The sequence below is a fragment of the Sus scrofa genome, chromosome 7 (genome assembly GCF_000003025.6).
Source record: "Sus scrofa isolate TJ Tabasco breed Duroc chromosome 7, Sscrofa11.1, whole genome shotgun sequence".
In the NCBI taxonomy this organism is placed as follows: Eukaryota; Metazoa; Chordata; class Mammalia; order Artiodactyla; family Suidae; genus Sus; species Sus scrofa.
Genome location: NC_010449.5, coordinates 52,129,772 through 52,146,689, shown reverse-complemented (window position 1 = coordinate 52,146,689; position 16,918 = coordinate 52,129,772). Strand labels below are relative to the sequence as shown.

The 16,918-nt window shown below is 43.8% G+C and overlaps 2 protein-coding genes across 3 annotated transcripts in view; one reads left to right on the top strand and one right to left on the bottom strand.

The window, feature by feature from the left end:
- The window catches only part of FSD2 (fibronectin type III and SPRY domain containing 2), a 49,674-nt gene extending 47,453 nt beyond the window's left edge, over positions 1-2,221 (bottom strand). Inside the window, exon 1 of one of the 2 annotated variants that reach the window (XM_021098894.1) lies at positions 2,049-2,221. The gene's annotated coding sequence lies outside the window, so the exon portion shown is untranslated. The remainder of the gene's footprint in view (positions 1-2,048) is intronic. The other variant, XM_021098895.1, reaches the window with a different exon arrangement.
- The window catches only part of WHAMM (WAS protein homolog associated with actin, golgi membranes and microtubules), a 31,467-nt gene continuing 20,905 nt past the window's right edge, over positions 6,357-16,918 (top strand). Inside the window, exons 1-2 of the mRNA XM_001927315.5 lie at positions 6,357-7,101; positions 8,196-8,369. Coding sequence (XP_001927350.1) covers positions 6,487-7,101; positions 8,196-8,369 — 789 coding nt within the window. The 5' untranslated portion in view covers positions 6,357-6,486. The remainder of the gene's footprint in view (positions 7,102-8,195; positions 8,370-16,918) is intronic.

The following is a 16,918-nucleotide window of genomic DNA, read 5'->3' as shown; positions in this document are numbered from 1 at the left end:
GAGTTATTGTTATTATTATTATTATTATTATTATTATTACCAGGACCTCAGTTTCTCCCACCTGGACCATGCTAGAAGTCTCCCTCCGGTCACTCATGGAGTGGGAGGGCCAGGGTCAGAAAGTGAAAATTCAAAATGACCACAGCAGTGTGGAAACTCCCATGGCCACTGTGGGATCATTTTGTCCCTTGAAAACAGCTGAAAAGGGCAGAAGGCAGCAGAGCACAGGCCCTGGCTATGAGGTCACCCCACCTAACAGCCAAAGCTCAAGGGGCCTAGGCAGAGATGTGCAATTCTAAGAATGGAGGGCCCCTTGGAAAGCATCTAATTCAGTTTCCTGACTCTAGGATGGCGAAACTGAGTTCTTGTGAAGATAAAGGGGTTATTATGGCCGATATGATTTAACACGGATTGATCCGGGGCTACTCTGTATCCAGCCCTGTGCTGAATGCTGGACAAACCCAGGCAGGTAAAGAGCTGGATCTGGACCCATTTTTCCATGAAGCCACACCAGACCAAGGAGCAGCCCAGCTAAAAAGAAATAACACATTTCCACGTGCTACCAAAAGGGAGAACCCCAGAATTCTGTATTACCAATAAATCATCCTGATAAATTCTTTCAACCAATGGCCGGAATGTGAAACACTAAATTGAACTGTTGAACAAGCAAGAAGACTGGAAAACACGGAGCACAGATAATGATAAGAACAAGTTCTTCCATGCTGGCATCTGCCCTGTGAATACACTGACACAAATCAGTCTGGGAGCTTGGCAGCAAAGGAGGACTTAGCAACACACCGCAGAGGTGACACTCACTTTCCCCCTCAACATCCAAACCCTTAACAAAATATTCAGAATTGGGGGAGAAAGGAACATTAACAGTAAATTGTCATTTTATAAATGATAAAACTGAGGCTTAGAGAAATATAGTAATAAATCATAGTAAAGAATATAAAGATATATAAAGAATATGATGGATAGCTTCTACTCTATGCCATTGATCTGCAGTTAAAAAAATAAAGACTTCTGCTCAAGTCTTATATGGGAAGTATGCTTTAATTAGAAAAGTCTCTGGAGGTTCCCATTGTGGCTCAGCAGTAACAAACCCAACTAGTATCCATGAGGACTCAGGGTCAATCCCTGGCCTTGCTCAGTGGGTCGAGGGTCCGGCGTTGCCGTGAGCTGCTGTGTAGGTCATAGACATGGCTCAGATCCTGCGTGTCTGTGGCTGTGGTGTAGGCCGGCAGCTGCAGCTCTGATTCTACCCCTAGCCTGGGAACTTTCACATGCAGCAGGTGTGACCCTAAAAAGCAAAAAATAAAAAAATAAAAAATACATTTTTTAACTTTTAATGGGTCGTGGGTACCTCTGAGAATCTACTGAAAGCTGTGAATTCTCTTTCCAAAAGTGAGCCCAGAAAGGCACAAACATAATTTTGTACATAATTTTAGGAGCTCACCCATGTAGCCCCTGGCAATTTTGGAGCCAGAGCTAGAAACTTGCTTTAAACTGTTAGCTGTATGGTTTTACAAAATGGTTCAAATCAGCACAGTTCACACCTAAAAACTTTCTATGGGAGGACAGGGTGTGCATAACAAGTGAAAAATGATGTTGATGCTGTTTTTCAGTATTTGAATCAAAGCATAAAATTATGATTTGTCAGCACGCACATGCAGATTGAAATAAAAGGTATTTATCAACCGAATACCATAGTCAAATGACATCAACATTTAGAGTTTCAAACCATTCTAACAAATGGGAACCCGCACCAAAAATACCCTAAAGACGCATTCTACTGGTTGCAAAAATCGCCAGCCTTTCTGTCTGCATCTGAGGCTTTCATACCCTGTACCAACCCCACATTCAGTAAAGCTGAACCCTGGCTGCAAGAAGGCACAGGAAATAGTCACACTGTTTATTGCAATGTACACCTGCAATTTCAGATGATCTCTCTTCCCATCTAAAGGAAAGGCATTGTAGCACTCCATTACTGAGTTTCTAATAGTATTAATTTGCATTAGAAAAATAACAACTCTTCAAAAACTTGCCTGCTAATTTAAGGATCCATACATTTTTCTTTTAACTCGGAGGCTCCGGGTAACTACTAGAAAACTGCATCCACGGTCAGCAGGCTTTCCCTCTGGGTGACCTCTGTACGCCCGGCAGGCTGCCCCTGCCTGTTCTACCCCAGAGTCCTACAAGTGGGGCAGCAAAGGCAGGGGTAACACGAGCTGGCTCTGGCTGCAAATAGCAACAGGCCTGCCTGAGTGGAAGCCCAAATATAGACCTGCCACTGCTTACTGCTCAAGTGTCACCAGGGTAGGTCACATGTAATAAATGTTACTTCATTTACTGTGGGGATTTGAGTGCTGTGGCTCTACCCAGGGACTCAGGTGGCTGGGCATGTGTAGAGGGCAGGGGGCTGTCACTGTGAGGTTGGGAGGGCAGCTGCAGGCCACACAAGAGAATGGACTCTGAGAGGCCAAATGCTGTGCACCTTCCACCTGGCCTGAGGGGCAGGAATTACTCCCCTCTCTGGAGAAAAATCCAGCAGACTGGAGTTCCCCTTGTGGCTCAGCAGAAACTGGTATCCATGGGGACACCGGTTCAATCCCTGACCTCACTCAGTGAGTGGGGGATCCAACCTTGCCATGGGATGTGGTGTGGGTTGCAGATTCAGCTCAGATCTGGCGTTGCTGTGGCTGTGGTGTGGACCGGCGGCTGCAGCTCCACTTCAATCCCTAGCCTGGGAACCTCCATATGCCATGGGTGGGCCCTCAAAAGATTAAAAAAAAAAAAAATTCAGCAGACCCATGACCTTCTGCTCCCTCTTAGGTAACACACTTGAAGGCATAGTCTCCATTTGGTAATACAGTCCAGTCCAGTACATTCACTAAAAAGTCAAATTTAGCTTAGCCAGCATTGAAACCTTCTCCCCTTCCCAGCTTAGGCCTCTGGAGCTGGAAGTCTGCCCTGAAAAACGAGGGATGAGGTGGCGCTCTTCTTCCCACACTTTCTCCCTGAGCTCTGGCTTGTCTGCCACAGGCAGGAGGCGTTAAGGTGATAAGACAACTCCTATGTGTGCTGGTGCCACAGACGATGCTAGCTTCTAGCCCTTTGTGGCAGGCAGATGCTTAGAGCTTTGTTTATCCCTCTAAGCTTGTATACACCTCTGGGGTTTCCCATTATGGAGCCCTTTCCCATGGAGTTTCCACGTCCCTCTATTCTAGGCGGTTCCCTGCACTCCTCCTCCAGGCCCTGGTGAGCCACCTCCAAGATTTCTCAAATGAAGTCTCCTCACCCATGCAGCTCATTCTCTTAGGCTGAATCTAGGTGGCTCCTTGCTGGCTCTGTCTTCCTGCTGGCCCACATCTCGAGCTTGGGAAGCAGACGGCATCCTAGGTCCTAGTAAACTCTGGGATGCAGGTGATGCCAATGCAGCCACTTCCCTTGGCTCTGCCACTGAAGCAGCCAATCCTCTCCTCTCAGGCCACCATGCGCCCACCTGCAGGAAATAGAGCAAGCTCCCTGAAGTGTCCCTTTGAAGATGGCTCCACTGGGCTCACAGATCGGGGATGGGGTTCCAACCCTCCCCACAGTGCAACAACAGATCTCTCCAGAAAAATCACTCCAAAATGAAAGCAAAGTTTATCTCTTACGAGTTATTTTACTTTTCATAACTCCCAAACATCCTCTTTTCTTCACTCTGATCCCTTTTCATTTTCTCCCATTGGCAGAAAACATAAAGTGGGTTCTGGACCATCTCCTAAAAATCTGTATGTGGTGATCTGATCTCAGATTTTTACCTCTACTGCTTTTTGTGTGTGTGTGTGTGGGGGGGGCTCTCCTGTGGCATATGGGAGTTCCCAGGCTAGGGGGTCTAATCAGAGCTGCAGCTGCTGGCCTACACCAAAGCGACAGCAACACCTCATCTGTGACTTTATACCACAGCTCAGAGCAAAGCTGGATCCTTAACCCACTGAGCGAGGCCAGGGATCAAACGTGCATCCTCGTGGATATTAGTTGGGTTTGTTTCTGCTGAGCCACAGCAAGAACTCCTCATCTACTACTTTTTGAAGTTTTAATCAAAATTGCATTTTTAAAATACTTTTACTGCCAGGTAGCTATACAATAAAAATATTGGAAGCAAAATAAAATATTAAAAGCAAAAAATTTGAAAGAAAAAATTATGCAAAGATGTGTGTACAGGAATGTTCGCCAGGGTATTACCTATACTGGCAGAAAACTGAACTTAATCTATTTCTACCAATATAGAATTCATTAAGCAAATCACAATACTGTCAACTTGATATTGACAAATATTAAAAATAATGTAGATGCCTATTATTTTAATGTAGATGATGCCTACAATATATTTGTAAGTAGAAAGAGTATGCAAAACATCATTACAGTATAATCATATATATATTCACAAATGTATACATACACACACAAAATGAAAGCAAGGTTTATCTCTTATGAGTTATTTTCCTTTCATAACTTTTCTATGTCTAGTTTTATAATATTATTCATACCTTTTATTATTTTTAAAAACTCTTTAGTTTTTATTGTAAAATAATATATAGTATTTGGCTTAGAAAAGAGCAAATACTACAAAAGAATCATAAAGGAAATGTAAGCCAGTCAGGCACCCCGGTAAAAATGATTAGGTTTGGTGTGTACTTTTCTGTTTTTTTTTTTTTTTTCCTAAGAATGTATACATTTATGCCCCTCTCACACAAAACAGAAATTACCTTTATAATTAGAAAGTCTGCTAATTTCATTTTGAAAAAGCAAATAATTTAGAACTACTAGAAAGGATTAAACAATATAACACAAATACGGTAAAAAGATATACTGTAAAGAATATACAAAACATATTAAAACAGGCTATTAAAGAATAAGTAAATCATTTTTAGCTAAAACGATAATGTTAAAAAATAGTTTGAGGGAGTTCTGGCCGAGGCACAGTGGGTTAAGAATCCGAGTGTAGCGGCTTGGGTCGCTGTAGAGGCGGGTGATTGGATCCCCAGCCAGGTGCAACAAGTTAAAGGATCCTGAGCAGCTGCCCAGCCCTGGAAACTTCCATATGCCCCGGGTGCAGCCTTTAAAAAAAAAAAAAAAAAAAAAAGTTTGAGGAAAAATAAATCTCTTTACCTAAAAGGTTATCTGTTCAAGAGGACTGAATAATAGCCAGAGCCGCTGTCTGGTATCCAGGACCCCACAATCCCCCTTCTCCCGGACAGATACAGGCAACGTTAGACTTTCCAGCTACATTCCACAGAGGTTCCTAGATGCCCTGGGATTATCTTCAGCGGGAGAGATGCCTAACGGTAGCTTTCACCTAGCTCTGTTTTTTATTTTTGTTGTTGTTGTTTGTCTGGGGATAATAACCAGTGCAAATCTGATTGCAGGCTTTCCCAGCCCCCAAACCTTCAAAAAGTCTTTCATTGGTTCCCGAATCAAACCCTCACAAACCTTGTGATGAAGGGTTCCTTCTCAGCTCCTTGTGCACCCCCTCCCTCCCCTCCGCCCTCTACCCCCACTAGCCTCTCAGTGCACTGGCAGGATGGGAGCGGACCTGTGTTGTATTTCTCAGTACACAGTGGGTAGAGACCAAGGCTGTCTTATTCCCTGTTGTATGAACAGCTCGAGCTCCAAGTCACACTCCCTCCCCACTGCAAATTACATCTCCGGATCTCCTTAAACAGGTCTTCAGCAACCAGGTGGTCTGAAGGGTGTGAAGTGCCTGATTGCCTGTGTAGCTTAAGAAAAATTTCTTTTCTGAGCCTGTTTCCTTATCTCTCAAATGAAGGGTTTTAACATAGATTGTATTTAAACATGCTGCTTGAAAGCTGGGGTGCCTTGAAGAAGAGGTATCTTTTTGTATGCTCCCTCTGTGCCCAACCTCCCAAAACACGCACACAGCATACATTACGTAAAAGTTTGTTGAATTGATACCAGTGTTTGTGGCTTCTACCTAGTGCTTGGTGCTTAAAGACCTCCATTAAATAACTATTGCTTAAATGTTTGATCTCACCACTCTTGAAAGCAGGAATCATGTATTCACTAGGGTCCTGATAACAGAAGACAGAATCTCCATTTTCAAGAGGTTCACAGATTAGTGTAGGACTCTTCATTTAACAATTTTTCAACGTCAATATGTATACAGGTGGAAAAGGGGAGGCAAGAGTGGTAATTTCGGGCTCTCGACTAGGTTGCTACCTTGATTGCCTGGGGTGGGAGGACGATCTTTTGACCTTTTCATTGGTTGTCGAGAGCCCTCCCTTCTATTACCCAACCAATCCCGGAAGCGCGCTGGAAACCATAGCTAGCCAATCAAAAGTGCCGATGGTGGCGCTAGTCTGGGCGCTGACCCCGATTCTAGTTCAGCGAAAAATGACGCTGTTCGGACCTTCCAGTGAGTGGGAGTGCCAGGCCAGGCCCCGGCGAGCCAAGCCCTACGGGTGCTGACCGTCGGCGGCCATGGAGGACGAGCAGCCCGATAGCTTGGAGGGCTGGGTGCCGGTCCGCGAGGACCTCTTCGCCGAGCCAGAGCGGCATCAGCTGCGCTTCCTCGTGGCCTGGAACGACGCGGAAGGCAAGTTCGCTGTGACTTGTCACGACCGCACGGCGCAGCGGCAGCGGCGGCGCGAGGGGGACCGGACGGGGCCCGAGCGCGAGCCCAAGCCCGTGCTCGAGGCCGCCGCCCCCCCGCCCAGCTGGGCGGGCCTGCTCTCGGCCTCCGGGCTCCGCGGCGCGCACCGGCAGCTGGCGGCGCTATGGCCGCCGCTGGAGCCCTGCTTCCCGCAGCTGCCGCCAGAGCTGGACGCGGGCGGCGGCGGGGCCTGGGGCCTGGGGCGCGGGCTGTGGACGCTGGTGTGGCCGGCACGCGCGGGCCCGGGCGAGGCGGCGCTGCAGGAACTGTGCGGGCAGCTGGAGCGCTACCTGGGCCAGGCGGCCGACGGCTGTGGCGGCTCCGCGGTGCGCGACGCGCTCTTCCCGGCGGATGGCTGCGCGGCGGACTGCGAGAGCCTACGCGAATTTCGGGAGCGGGCCCTGCGCGCGCGGCGGGACGAGGCGGGCTCACGGCTGCGCCAGGTATGCACCCACCGGGCGGACACCCGGTCCTCTCCCGCTCGGTTCAGCCTTGGGGCCTTTCCGAGGGTGGGGGTCCTTCCGTAGACCCTCGCGGGGAGGGGGCCAGTTTTTAGTGTGATGCACAGGAGAGCACAGTCCCATAGGTGCCCTTCACCTGTTGGGGAGCAGCTTGGGGAATTCTGAGGAATCCACATGGGGTCTAGTAAGAGGACTAAGTTACGGCAACAACATCAACAACCTTTATTCGCTGTGAGAAGCTGGGTAGGCCCTTAAACCATTCCGCTGAAGCTATTGGCGGAGCAGGCTGCTGTGATGCAAATACTAGAGGATACTGAAAGCAAAACTAGAGCTACCCTCTCCGTGTAGGAAATGACAACACGGACTAAATGTAAACAAAGCCAGGTTCTGTGCGTGAGCGGAGATCAGTAGTGGGGACAAAATGTTCTAGAGGATGAAGCGGCTTCTAGGAGACGGTTACATGGAATAGCCGATGGGACGTGAGCTGTATTCATCGGTCTTTAAGAGCAGCAACAGGAGTGCAATTTTAAGCTTGAAAGAGGTAATTAGAGAGATCAGACAATTTATTTTTTGAGTGGTAAGCTACAGAACTGAAGGGGATTCACAAATTCACAAAAGAGTTTAAGAGGAACTATGGCTCATATATCCACAGCTATCCCACACCCTGACTTGCCTCTATTTTGCCGGTTTCTCCCTAGGAGCCATTCTTTTTTGTTTGTTTTGTTTTTTGCTTTTTAGGGCCGCACCCGTGGCTTATGGAGGGTCCCAGGATAGGGGTCGAATTGGAGCTGTAGCTGTCGGCCTACACCACAGCCACAGCAACGCCAGATCCCAGCCGCGTTTGCGACCTGTACCACAGCTCAGGCAACGCCGTCGGATCTTGGACCCACTGAGCAAGGCCAGGGATCGAACCCTACCCCTCACAGAGACTACACTGGGTCCTTAACCCACTGAGGAAACTCCCTTAATCGGTATTTGACATTGATGCATTAAAGTTTAGAACATTCAGGTATCTTCAGCTTTGGTATGCTCTTATACTGTCTGTACTGGAGCTTTGTTTACATTTTGCCTTCTAGCTGCTTCGAGGTCACAAAAAAGCCAACACCATGGTGGCATTAATGGAAGTTTATCAAGAGGAAGATGAAGCATACCAGGAATTAGTTACTGTGGCAACCATGTTCTTCCAGTATTTACTGCAGCCATTCAGGGATATGCGAGAACTTGCGACTTCATGTAAGCTTGCTATTTTGGTACGTTTTCTTTATATTTTTATTTTATCAGATTTACTATTTATCATATACTCTTTCCTTAGTCACATTTAAGATTCAGTCTATGTTAGCACTTTGAGTTCACCATTATGTTTAGATAACCTTAAAGATATATCAAATTCGTTTTATTTTTTAAAATTAAAAAAAAATAAATTATTTACAGTGTGCCAATTTCTGCTGTACAGCAAAGTAACTCAGTTATACATATATATACATTCTTTTTTATATTCTTTTCCCTTATGGTCTATCCCAGGAGATTGGATATAGTTCCCTGTGTGGTACAGCAGACTTCATTGCTTATCCATCCTAAATGTAATAGTTTGCATCTACTAACCCCAAAGTCCCAGTCCATTTTTCTCCCTCCCCCTTTCCCCTTGGTAACCACAAGTCTGTTCTCTATGTCTATAGGTCTGTTTCTCTTTTGTAGATAGGTTCATTTGTGCCATGTTTTAAATTCCACATATAAGTGATATCATACGGTATTTGTCTTTCTTTACATAGTATGGGAATCTCTAGTTGCATCCATGTGGCTGCAAATGTTCTTTTTATGTTTTATGTTTGTTCTTTTTATGGCTGAGTAGTATTACATTGTGTATATGTGTATGTGTATATGCTCCACATCTTAATCCATTCATATGTTGGAGACATTTAGGTTGCTTCCATGTCTTGGTTATTATGAATAGTACTGCTATGAAAATGGGGGTGCATGTATCTTTTTGAATTACAGTTTTGTCCAGATATGGGATGGGAGTGGGATTGTTAGATCATATTTAGTTTTCTGAAGAACCTCCATACTCTTTTCCATAGTGATTGCACCAATTTATACTCCCACCAAGAGTATAGGAGGGTTCCCTTTTCTCCACACCCTTTCTAGCATTTATTTGTAGGCGTTTGTTTGTTTGTTTGTTGTCTTTTTGGGGCTGCACGCGAGACATATGGAGGTTCCCAGGCGAGGGGTCAAATCAGAGCTATAGCCACCAGCCTACACCACAGCCTACACCAGCAACGCTGGATCCTTAACCCACTGAGCAAGGCCAGGGATTGAACCCACATCCTTATGGATGCTAGTCGGGTTCATTAATTGCTGAGCCATGATGGGAACTCCTCTATTTGTAGACTTTTTAATGTGGCCACTCTGACTGGTATGAAGTGGTTCCTCGTAGTTTTGATTTGCATTTATCTAATAATTAGTGATGTTGAACATTTTTTCATGTGCCTGTTGGCCATCTGGATGTCTTCTTTGGAGAAATGTCTACTTAGGTCTTCTGCCTATTTTTCGATTGGGTTGTTTGGGATTTTTTGTTGTTGTTGAGTTGTATCTGTTGTTTGTATATTTTGGAGATTAAGCACTTGTCAGTTGCATCATTTGCAAATATTTTCTCCCATTTTGTAGACTCTTTTCATCTTGTTTATGGTTTCCTTTGCTGTGCAAAAGCTTGTAAGTGTGATTAGGACCTATTTGTTTATTTTTGTTTTTATTTTTCTTGCCTTAGGAGACTGACCTAAGGAAACATTTGTATGATTTATGTTAGAGAATGTTTTGCCTATGTTCTTATCTAGGAGTTTTATGATGTCAAGTCTTATGTTTAAGTCTTTAAGCCATTTTGAGATTATTTTTGTGCATGGTGTGAGGGTGTGTTCTAATTTCATTGATTTTCTTGTGGCTGTCCAATTTTCCCAGCACCATTTACTGTCTTTCCCATGTTATATTCTTGTCTTATTTGTCAAAGATTAATTGACTGTAAGTGTCTGGGTTTATTTCTGTGTTTGCTATTCTATTCCATTGGGCTGTGTGTCTGTTTTTGTACCAGTACCACACTGTCTTGATTACTGTAGCTTTAGAATAGCATCTGAAGTCTGGGAGAGTTATGCCTCCTGCCTTGTTTTTTTGTTTGTTTGTTTTTCCCCTCAGGATTGCTTTGGCCATTCTGGGTCTTTTATGGTTTCATATAAATTTTTAGATTTTTCATTCTAGTTCTGTGAAAAACATCATGGTAATTTGACAGGAATTGCATTAAATCTGTAGAATCCTCTGGGTAGTATGGCCATCTTAACAATATTAATTCTTCCAGTCCAAGAGCTTGGAATATCTTTCCATGTCTTTGAATCCTCTTTAATGTCCTTGATTAATGTTTTGTAGTTTTCAGCTGATATGTCTTACATCCTTGGTCAGGTTTATTCCTAGGTATTTTATATCCTTTGGTGAGATTTTAAAAGGTTTGTTTGTTTGGCCATGCCTGTGGCATGTGGAAGTTCCTGGACCAGGGATTGAATCCAAACTGCAGTTTCTGCCTGTGCCAGGTATGTGGCAGTGCCAGATCCTTAACCCATTGTGCTGGGCTGGGGGTCGAACCAAACCCACAACACCACAGAGACAACTGGATCTTTCACCCACTGTGAAATAGCGAGAACTATCCCGTTTCTGAATGTTAATCTTGTGTTTTGCTGCTTTGCTGAAGTCATTTATCAGATAAAGTAGTTTTGTGTTGAGTCCTTAGGGTTTGCTATATGTAGTATTATGTTATTTGCATATAGTGGCAATTTTACCTCGTCCCTTCCAATTTGGATACCCTTCCTTCCTTTTTTTTTTGTCTTTTTTTAGGGCCACACTGGAGACATGTGGAAGTTCCCAGGCTAGGGGTCGAATCAGAGCTGCAGCTGCTGACCTACACCACAGTCACAGCAATGCCAGATCCAAGCCACATCTGCAACCTACACCACAGCTCATGGCAATGCCAGATCCATAACCCACTGAATGAGGCCAGGGATCAAACCTGCATCCTCATGGATACTAGTTGGGTTTGTTACCACTGCACTCTGGGAACTCCCAACTTTTTACTACTTTTTCTTGTCTGATTGCTGTGGCCAGGACCTCCAATACTGCATTGAATAAAAGTGGTGAGAGTGGGCATCCTTGTCTTGTTCCAGATTTTAGCAGGAAGGCTTTCAGCTTTTCTTCTTTGATTGTAATATTGGCTGTGGGCTTGTCATAAATTGCTTTTATTATGTTGAGATATGTTCCCTTTATACCCATTTTGGTAAGAGTTTTTTTTTTTTTTATCATGAATGGATGTCAAATTTTTTCAAATGCTCTTGCATCTATTGAGATGATCATATGGTTTTTGACTTTTCTTTTGGTAATGTGATCTATTACATTTACTGATTTACATATGTTGAACCATCCTTGTGAATTTGGGATGAATCCCACTTGGTTGTGGCATATGATTTTTTTTAATGTGTTACTGAATTTGGTTTGCTGAAATTTTGTTGAGAATTTTTGCATCTATATTCATCAAAGATATTGGCCTACAATTTTCTTTTTTGGTGTTATCTTTGTCTGGTTTTAGTATTAGGATGATGGTGCTTTCATTGAATGTCTTTGGGAGTGTTCCCTCCTCTTCAGTCTTTTGGAGGAGTTTGAGAAGGATCAGTATAATTTCTTCTTTGTATGTTTGGTAGAATTCACCTTTGAAGCCATGTGGTCCTGGACTTTTGTTTGTAGTGAGTTTTTTGTTTGTTTATAGATTTTATTTCACTTCTAGTGAACGACCTCTTCAAATTATCTATTTCTTCCTGATTCAGTTTTGGTGGGCTGTATGTTTCTAGAAAGTTGTTCATGTCTTCAAGGTTGTCAAATTTGTTGGCATATAATTATTCATAGTATTACGATTTTTTTGTATTTCTGTGGTATCAGTTGAGATTTCTCACTTTTCATTTCTTTTGTTTATTTTGGTTCTCTCTTTTCTTCTTGGTGAGCCTGACCAGAGATTTCTGCTGCGTCCTGTGCTTCAGGCAACAGGAGGTTCTGAAAGAGGGATGGTGCGGTATACAAAACACACAAGACTCTTTTACATTTTATTTATTTTATGTATTTTGTTTGTTTTTTCCCCACATTATCATTCCATCTTTATTTTTATATTTTTAATTTTTTTATTGTTATTTCCCCCAACACACTTTTTTCCCCCACTGTACAGCATGGGGACCCAGTTACACATAGGTGTATACACAGTTTTTTCTCCCACTGTCTTGCTCCATTATAAGTATCTAGACATAGTTATCAGTGCTACACGGCAGGATCTCATTGTTAATCCATTCCAAAAGCAATGGTTTGCATCTATTAACCCCAAGCTCCCCAACCACCCCACTCCCTCCCCCTCCTCCTGGGCAACCACAAGTCTATTCTCCAAGTCCATGATTTTCTTTTCTGTGGAAAGGTTCATTTGTGCTGTATATTAGATACCAGATATAAGTGATATCATATGGCATTTGTCTTTCTCTTTCTGACTTACTTCACTCAGGATGAGAGTCTCTAATTCCATCCATGTTGCTGCAAATGGCATTATTTCATTCTTTTTTATGGCTGAGTAGCATTCCATTGTGTATATATACCACATCTTCCTAATCCAATCATCTGTCGATGGACATTTGGGTTGTTTCCATGTCTTGGCTATTGTGAATAGAGCTGCAATGAACATGCAGGTGCATTTGTCTTTTTTTAGGAAAGCTTTGTCCAGATACATGCTCAAGAGTGGTATTGGAGTTCCCGTCATGGCGCAGTGGTTAACGAATCCGACTAGGAACCATGAGGTTGCGGGTTCGATCCCTGCCCTTGCTCGGTGGGTTAACGATCCGGCGTTGCCGTGAGCTGTGGTGTAGGTCGCAGACGTGGCTCGGATCCTGTGTTGCTGTGTCTCTGGCGTAGGCTGGCAGCTACAGCTCCGATTTGACCCCTAGCCTGGGAACCTCCATATGCTGCGGGAGCGGCCCAAGAAATGGCAAAAAGACAAAAAAAAAAAAAAAAAAGAGTGGTATTGCTGGATCATATGGTGGTTCTATGTATAGATTTCTAAGGTATCTCCAAACTGTTCTCCATAGTGGCTGTACCAGTTTACATTCCCACCAACAGTGCAGGAGAGTTCCCTTTTCTCCACAGCCCCTCCAGCACTTGTTATTTGTGGATTTATTAATGATGGCCATTCTGACTGGTGTGAGGTGGTATCTCGTGGTAGCTTTGATTTGCATTTCTCTAATAATCAAGATGTTGAGCATTTTTTCATGTGCTTATTGGCCATCTGTACATCCTCCTTGGAGAAATGTCTGTTCAGGTCTTTTGCCCATTTTTCAATTGGGTTGTTGGCTTTTTTGCTGTTGAGTTGTATAAGTTGCTTATATATTCTAGAGATTAAGCCCTTGTCTGTTGCATCATTTGAAACTATTTTCTCCCATTCTGTAAGTTGTCTTTTTGTTTTCTTTTTGGTTTCCTTTGCAGTGCAAAAGCTTGTCAGTTTGATGAGATCCCACTGGTTTATTTTTGCTTTTATTTCGGTTGCATTGAGAGACTGACCTGAGAAAATATTCATAAGGTTGACGTCAGAGAATGTTTTGCCTGTGTTCTCTTCTAGGAGTTTGATGGTGTCTTGTCTTGTATTTAAGTCTTTAAGCCATTTTGAGTTTATTTTCGTGCATGGTGTGAGGGTGTGTTCTAGTTTCATTGCTTTGCATGCAGCTGTCCAGGTTTCCCAGCAATGCTTGCTGAATAGACTGTCTTTTTCCCATTTTATGTTCTTGCCTCCTTTGTCAAAGATTAATCGACCATAGGTGTCAGGACTCTTTTACATTTGAAAAGTGAGGGACCAGGAGGCACTCAGTTCTGAGGAATAAAGGGCCCTCGGCTTTAGCCCACAAGACTTTTTTTAGGGAAAGTGACGTGTTTGGATTAGTGAGCAAGAGCAGACATAGGGAGTGGTGAAGCTGTCTCTTAGTGAGATTTAGGGAGACTACCAGCAATAAAAGTCACAGGTGTATACATCTAGGATATAGTGCAGCTGCCTAAAGAACAACATAGTTAATGTATAAACCCCTTATTTTATTTTGACAGGAGACCCTGCACTTTAGAACTCTGTGTCAGCAGACATGCTTATATGGCTTTTGCCATCACAAGCATTTCTTGGCTTATCGTGCACATACCAAGTTTGCTTTCTGCAGAGTTCTACTTCCTTTAGACTGATAGTCTTATAGCCTCAAACACATTCTTAAAAAAAAAAGTCTATATTTTCTTACTCTCTTTCCCCACATTTTATGATTTTTATGATCTTTTCTATGTCTTCATGTTTACCCTTTTGCTCTTGTGTTCATCATCACTTTCACAAATAGGGTCTCAATTTTTTTTTTTCTTTTTGATCTTCATACTGGCTTACTTAAATCATTACTTTCCAATCATGAATTCCTCCTTTTGGTATCTTCTTGCTGCTTTTCTCTTTAGAGGAGATCTTCCAACACTTCTTTTAGGATAGGTTTAGTATTGCTGTATTTATTTATTTGTTTATTTATTTATTTTATTGCTTTTTTTAGGGCTGAACCCATGGCATATGGAAGTTCCCAGCCTAGGGGTTGAGTTGGAGTTGCAGCTGCCGGCCTACACCACAGCCACAGCAATATGGGATTTGTGTCTGCAACCTAGACCACAGCTCAAGGCAACACTGCATCCTTAACCCACCGAGTGAGGCCAGGGATCAAACCTACATCCTCATGGATACTAGACAGGTTTGTTACCGCTGAGCCACAATGGGAACTCCTTGCTCTATTCTTTTAATTTTTGCCTGTTTGAGAAATTCTTTATTTCTCCTCCTATACTAAATAATCTGGGTAGTGCTCTAGATTGTAAAATTTTCCCTTTCAGAACTTTGACTATATCTTGCCATTCTCTCCTGTCCTGTAGCATTTCAGTAGAGAAATCAGCTGATAGACTTATGGGGGTTCCCTTGTAATTAACTGTTTTTCTCTTGCTGCCTCTAAAATCATCTCTTTAACTTTTGCCGTTTTTATTATAATACGTCTTGGTGTAGGTCTGTTTGGGTTCATCTTATTGAGGACCCTCTGTGCTTCCTGTATCTTGACATCTCTTTCCTTCTTTAGATGTGGGAAATTTTGAGCCATGATTTCTTCAAATATACTTTCAATCCCCTTTTTGCTTTCTCCATCTGAAATCCCTATTATGCGTATATTAGCATGCTTTATATTATCTCATAAATCTCTTATATTGCTTTCATTTAGCTTTCTGTCTGCTGTCCTGATTGGATGATTTCCATTATTCTAACTTTCAAGTCATGTATTCTTTCCTCTGCATTATTCATTCTGCTGTTGGTTGCCTTAAGCTCAACTTTTATCTCAGCAAATGAATTTTCTAATTTTTCTTCACTCCTCCTTATAGTTGCTAGTTCCTTTTTACAGTAATCTACATTCCTGTTGCCAGCCTTTCTTAATTCCTTCAGTATTTCCATCACTTCCTTTTCTTTTTGAACTTGGTGTCTATTAGATCAAAGGTGTCCATTTCATTGTTTGCTCCTTCAGGGGATTTTCCTATTCTTTTTACTAAATGGTTCCTCTGCTTCTTTATTTTGCTTATACTTCTCTTATTCTGTGAATTTAGGGAAAATGCTTATCTACTGTAGTCTTAGAGGGCTATTTATTTATTTATTTTTGCTTTTTAGAGCTGCACCACAGCATATGGAAGTTCCCAGGCTAGGGGTCGAATTGGAGCAGTAGCTGCCAGCCTACACCACAGCCACAGCAACGTGGGATCCAAGCAGCATGTGGTACCTACACCACAGCTGATGGCAATGCTGGATCCTTAACCCACTGAACGAGGCCAGGGATCAAAGCCACATCCTTGGGAATCCTTGTTGGGTTCATTAACCACTGAGCCACAAAGGGAATTCCCAGGAAGGCTATTTATATGCTGGAGCATCCCTGGGTAGCCTGTGTGGGTTCGTGATTGTTTTTGGTGTGAGGACTTCTTTTGGTTTGGATTCTTGCTGTCTCTTTCCTCCGAGGCTTTTTTCCTCTTGATGGGGTGCATATGGTCAGCCTGTGCACACTCCCAGGGAGGTGGTGGCAATGGGTGGTGCCAGGTAGCTGGACCCTAGGCAGCTGTGGGCCACACCCACCTCTGGAGTCCAAGATGGCAGTGGTGGTTTGTGTCCACCCCCTTCGCTCATATGAGAGCTGCCCTGCTGTATGAGAGCCTGCCTGCGGAGAAGGAAGTTCCTATGGCAGTCCTGCCCCCTCTTCTCCCACTCCCCATCAGTGGCACCTTGCTTCTCTGGTGGACCCAGGCCGCCTCCTACACTCCCTCAGCTGTGGCGCACCACTCCCCAGCCCCCTCAGGCATTTCCACACAGCCAGCTCCAGCCCTCTCCCCAGGCCTGACCTCTGAAACCCGAGCCTTAGCACTAAGGCCCCACCTGCCCCAGCAGACTGATGTCTCAGGTGGGGGTGCCCTGAGCCATGGCATGACCATCTGTGGGGCTCTTTCTCAATTTTGCTCTCCTCAGACTGGGTGCTGTGCTTTTCTCCGAAGCTTTGAAGTTCCCCTTCTGCCCTGGCTGAGCTCCCTGCCCATCAGGGGGCCTCCCAGTGTGCAGACGCCTTTCTTCTTCCACAACTTCCCAGGAGTGCTGGTCCTGTCCTGACTCCTTTTTCTCTTTTTTTTTTTTTTTTTTCTTTTATCATACCCCGTTATGTGGAGATTT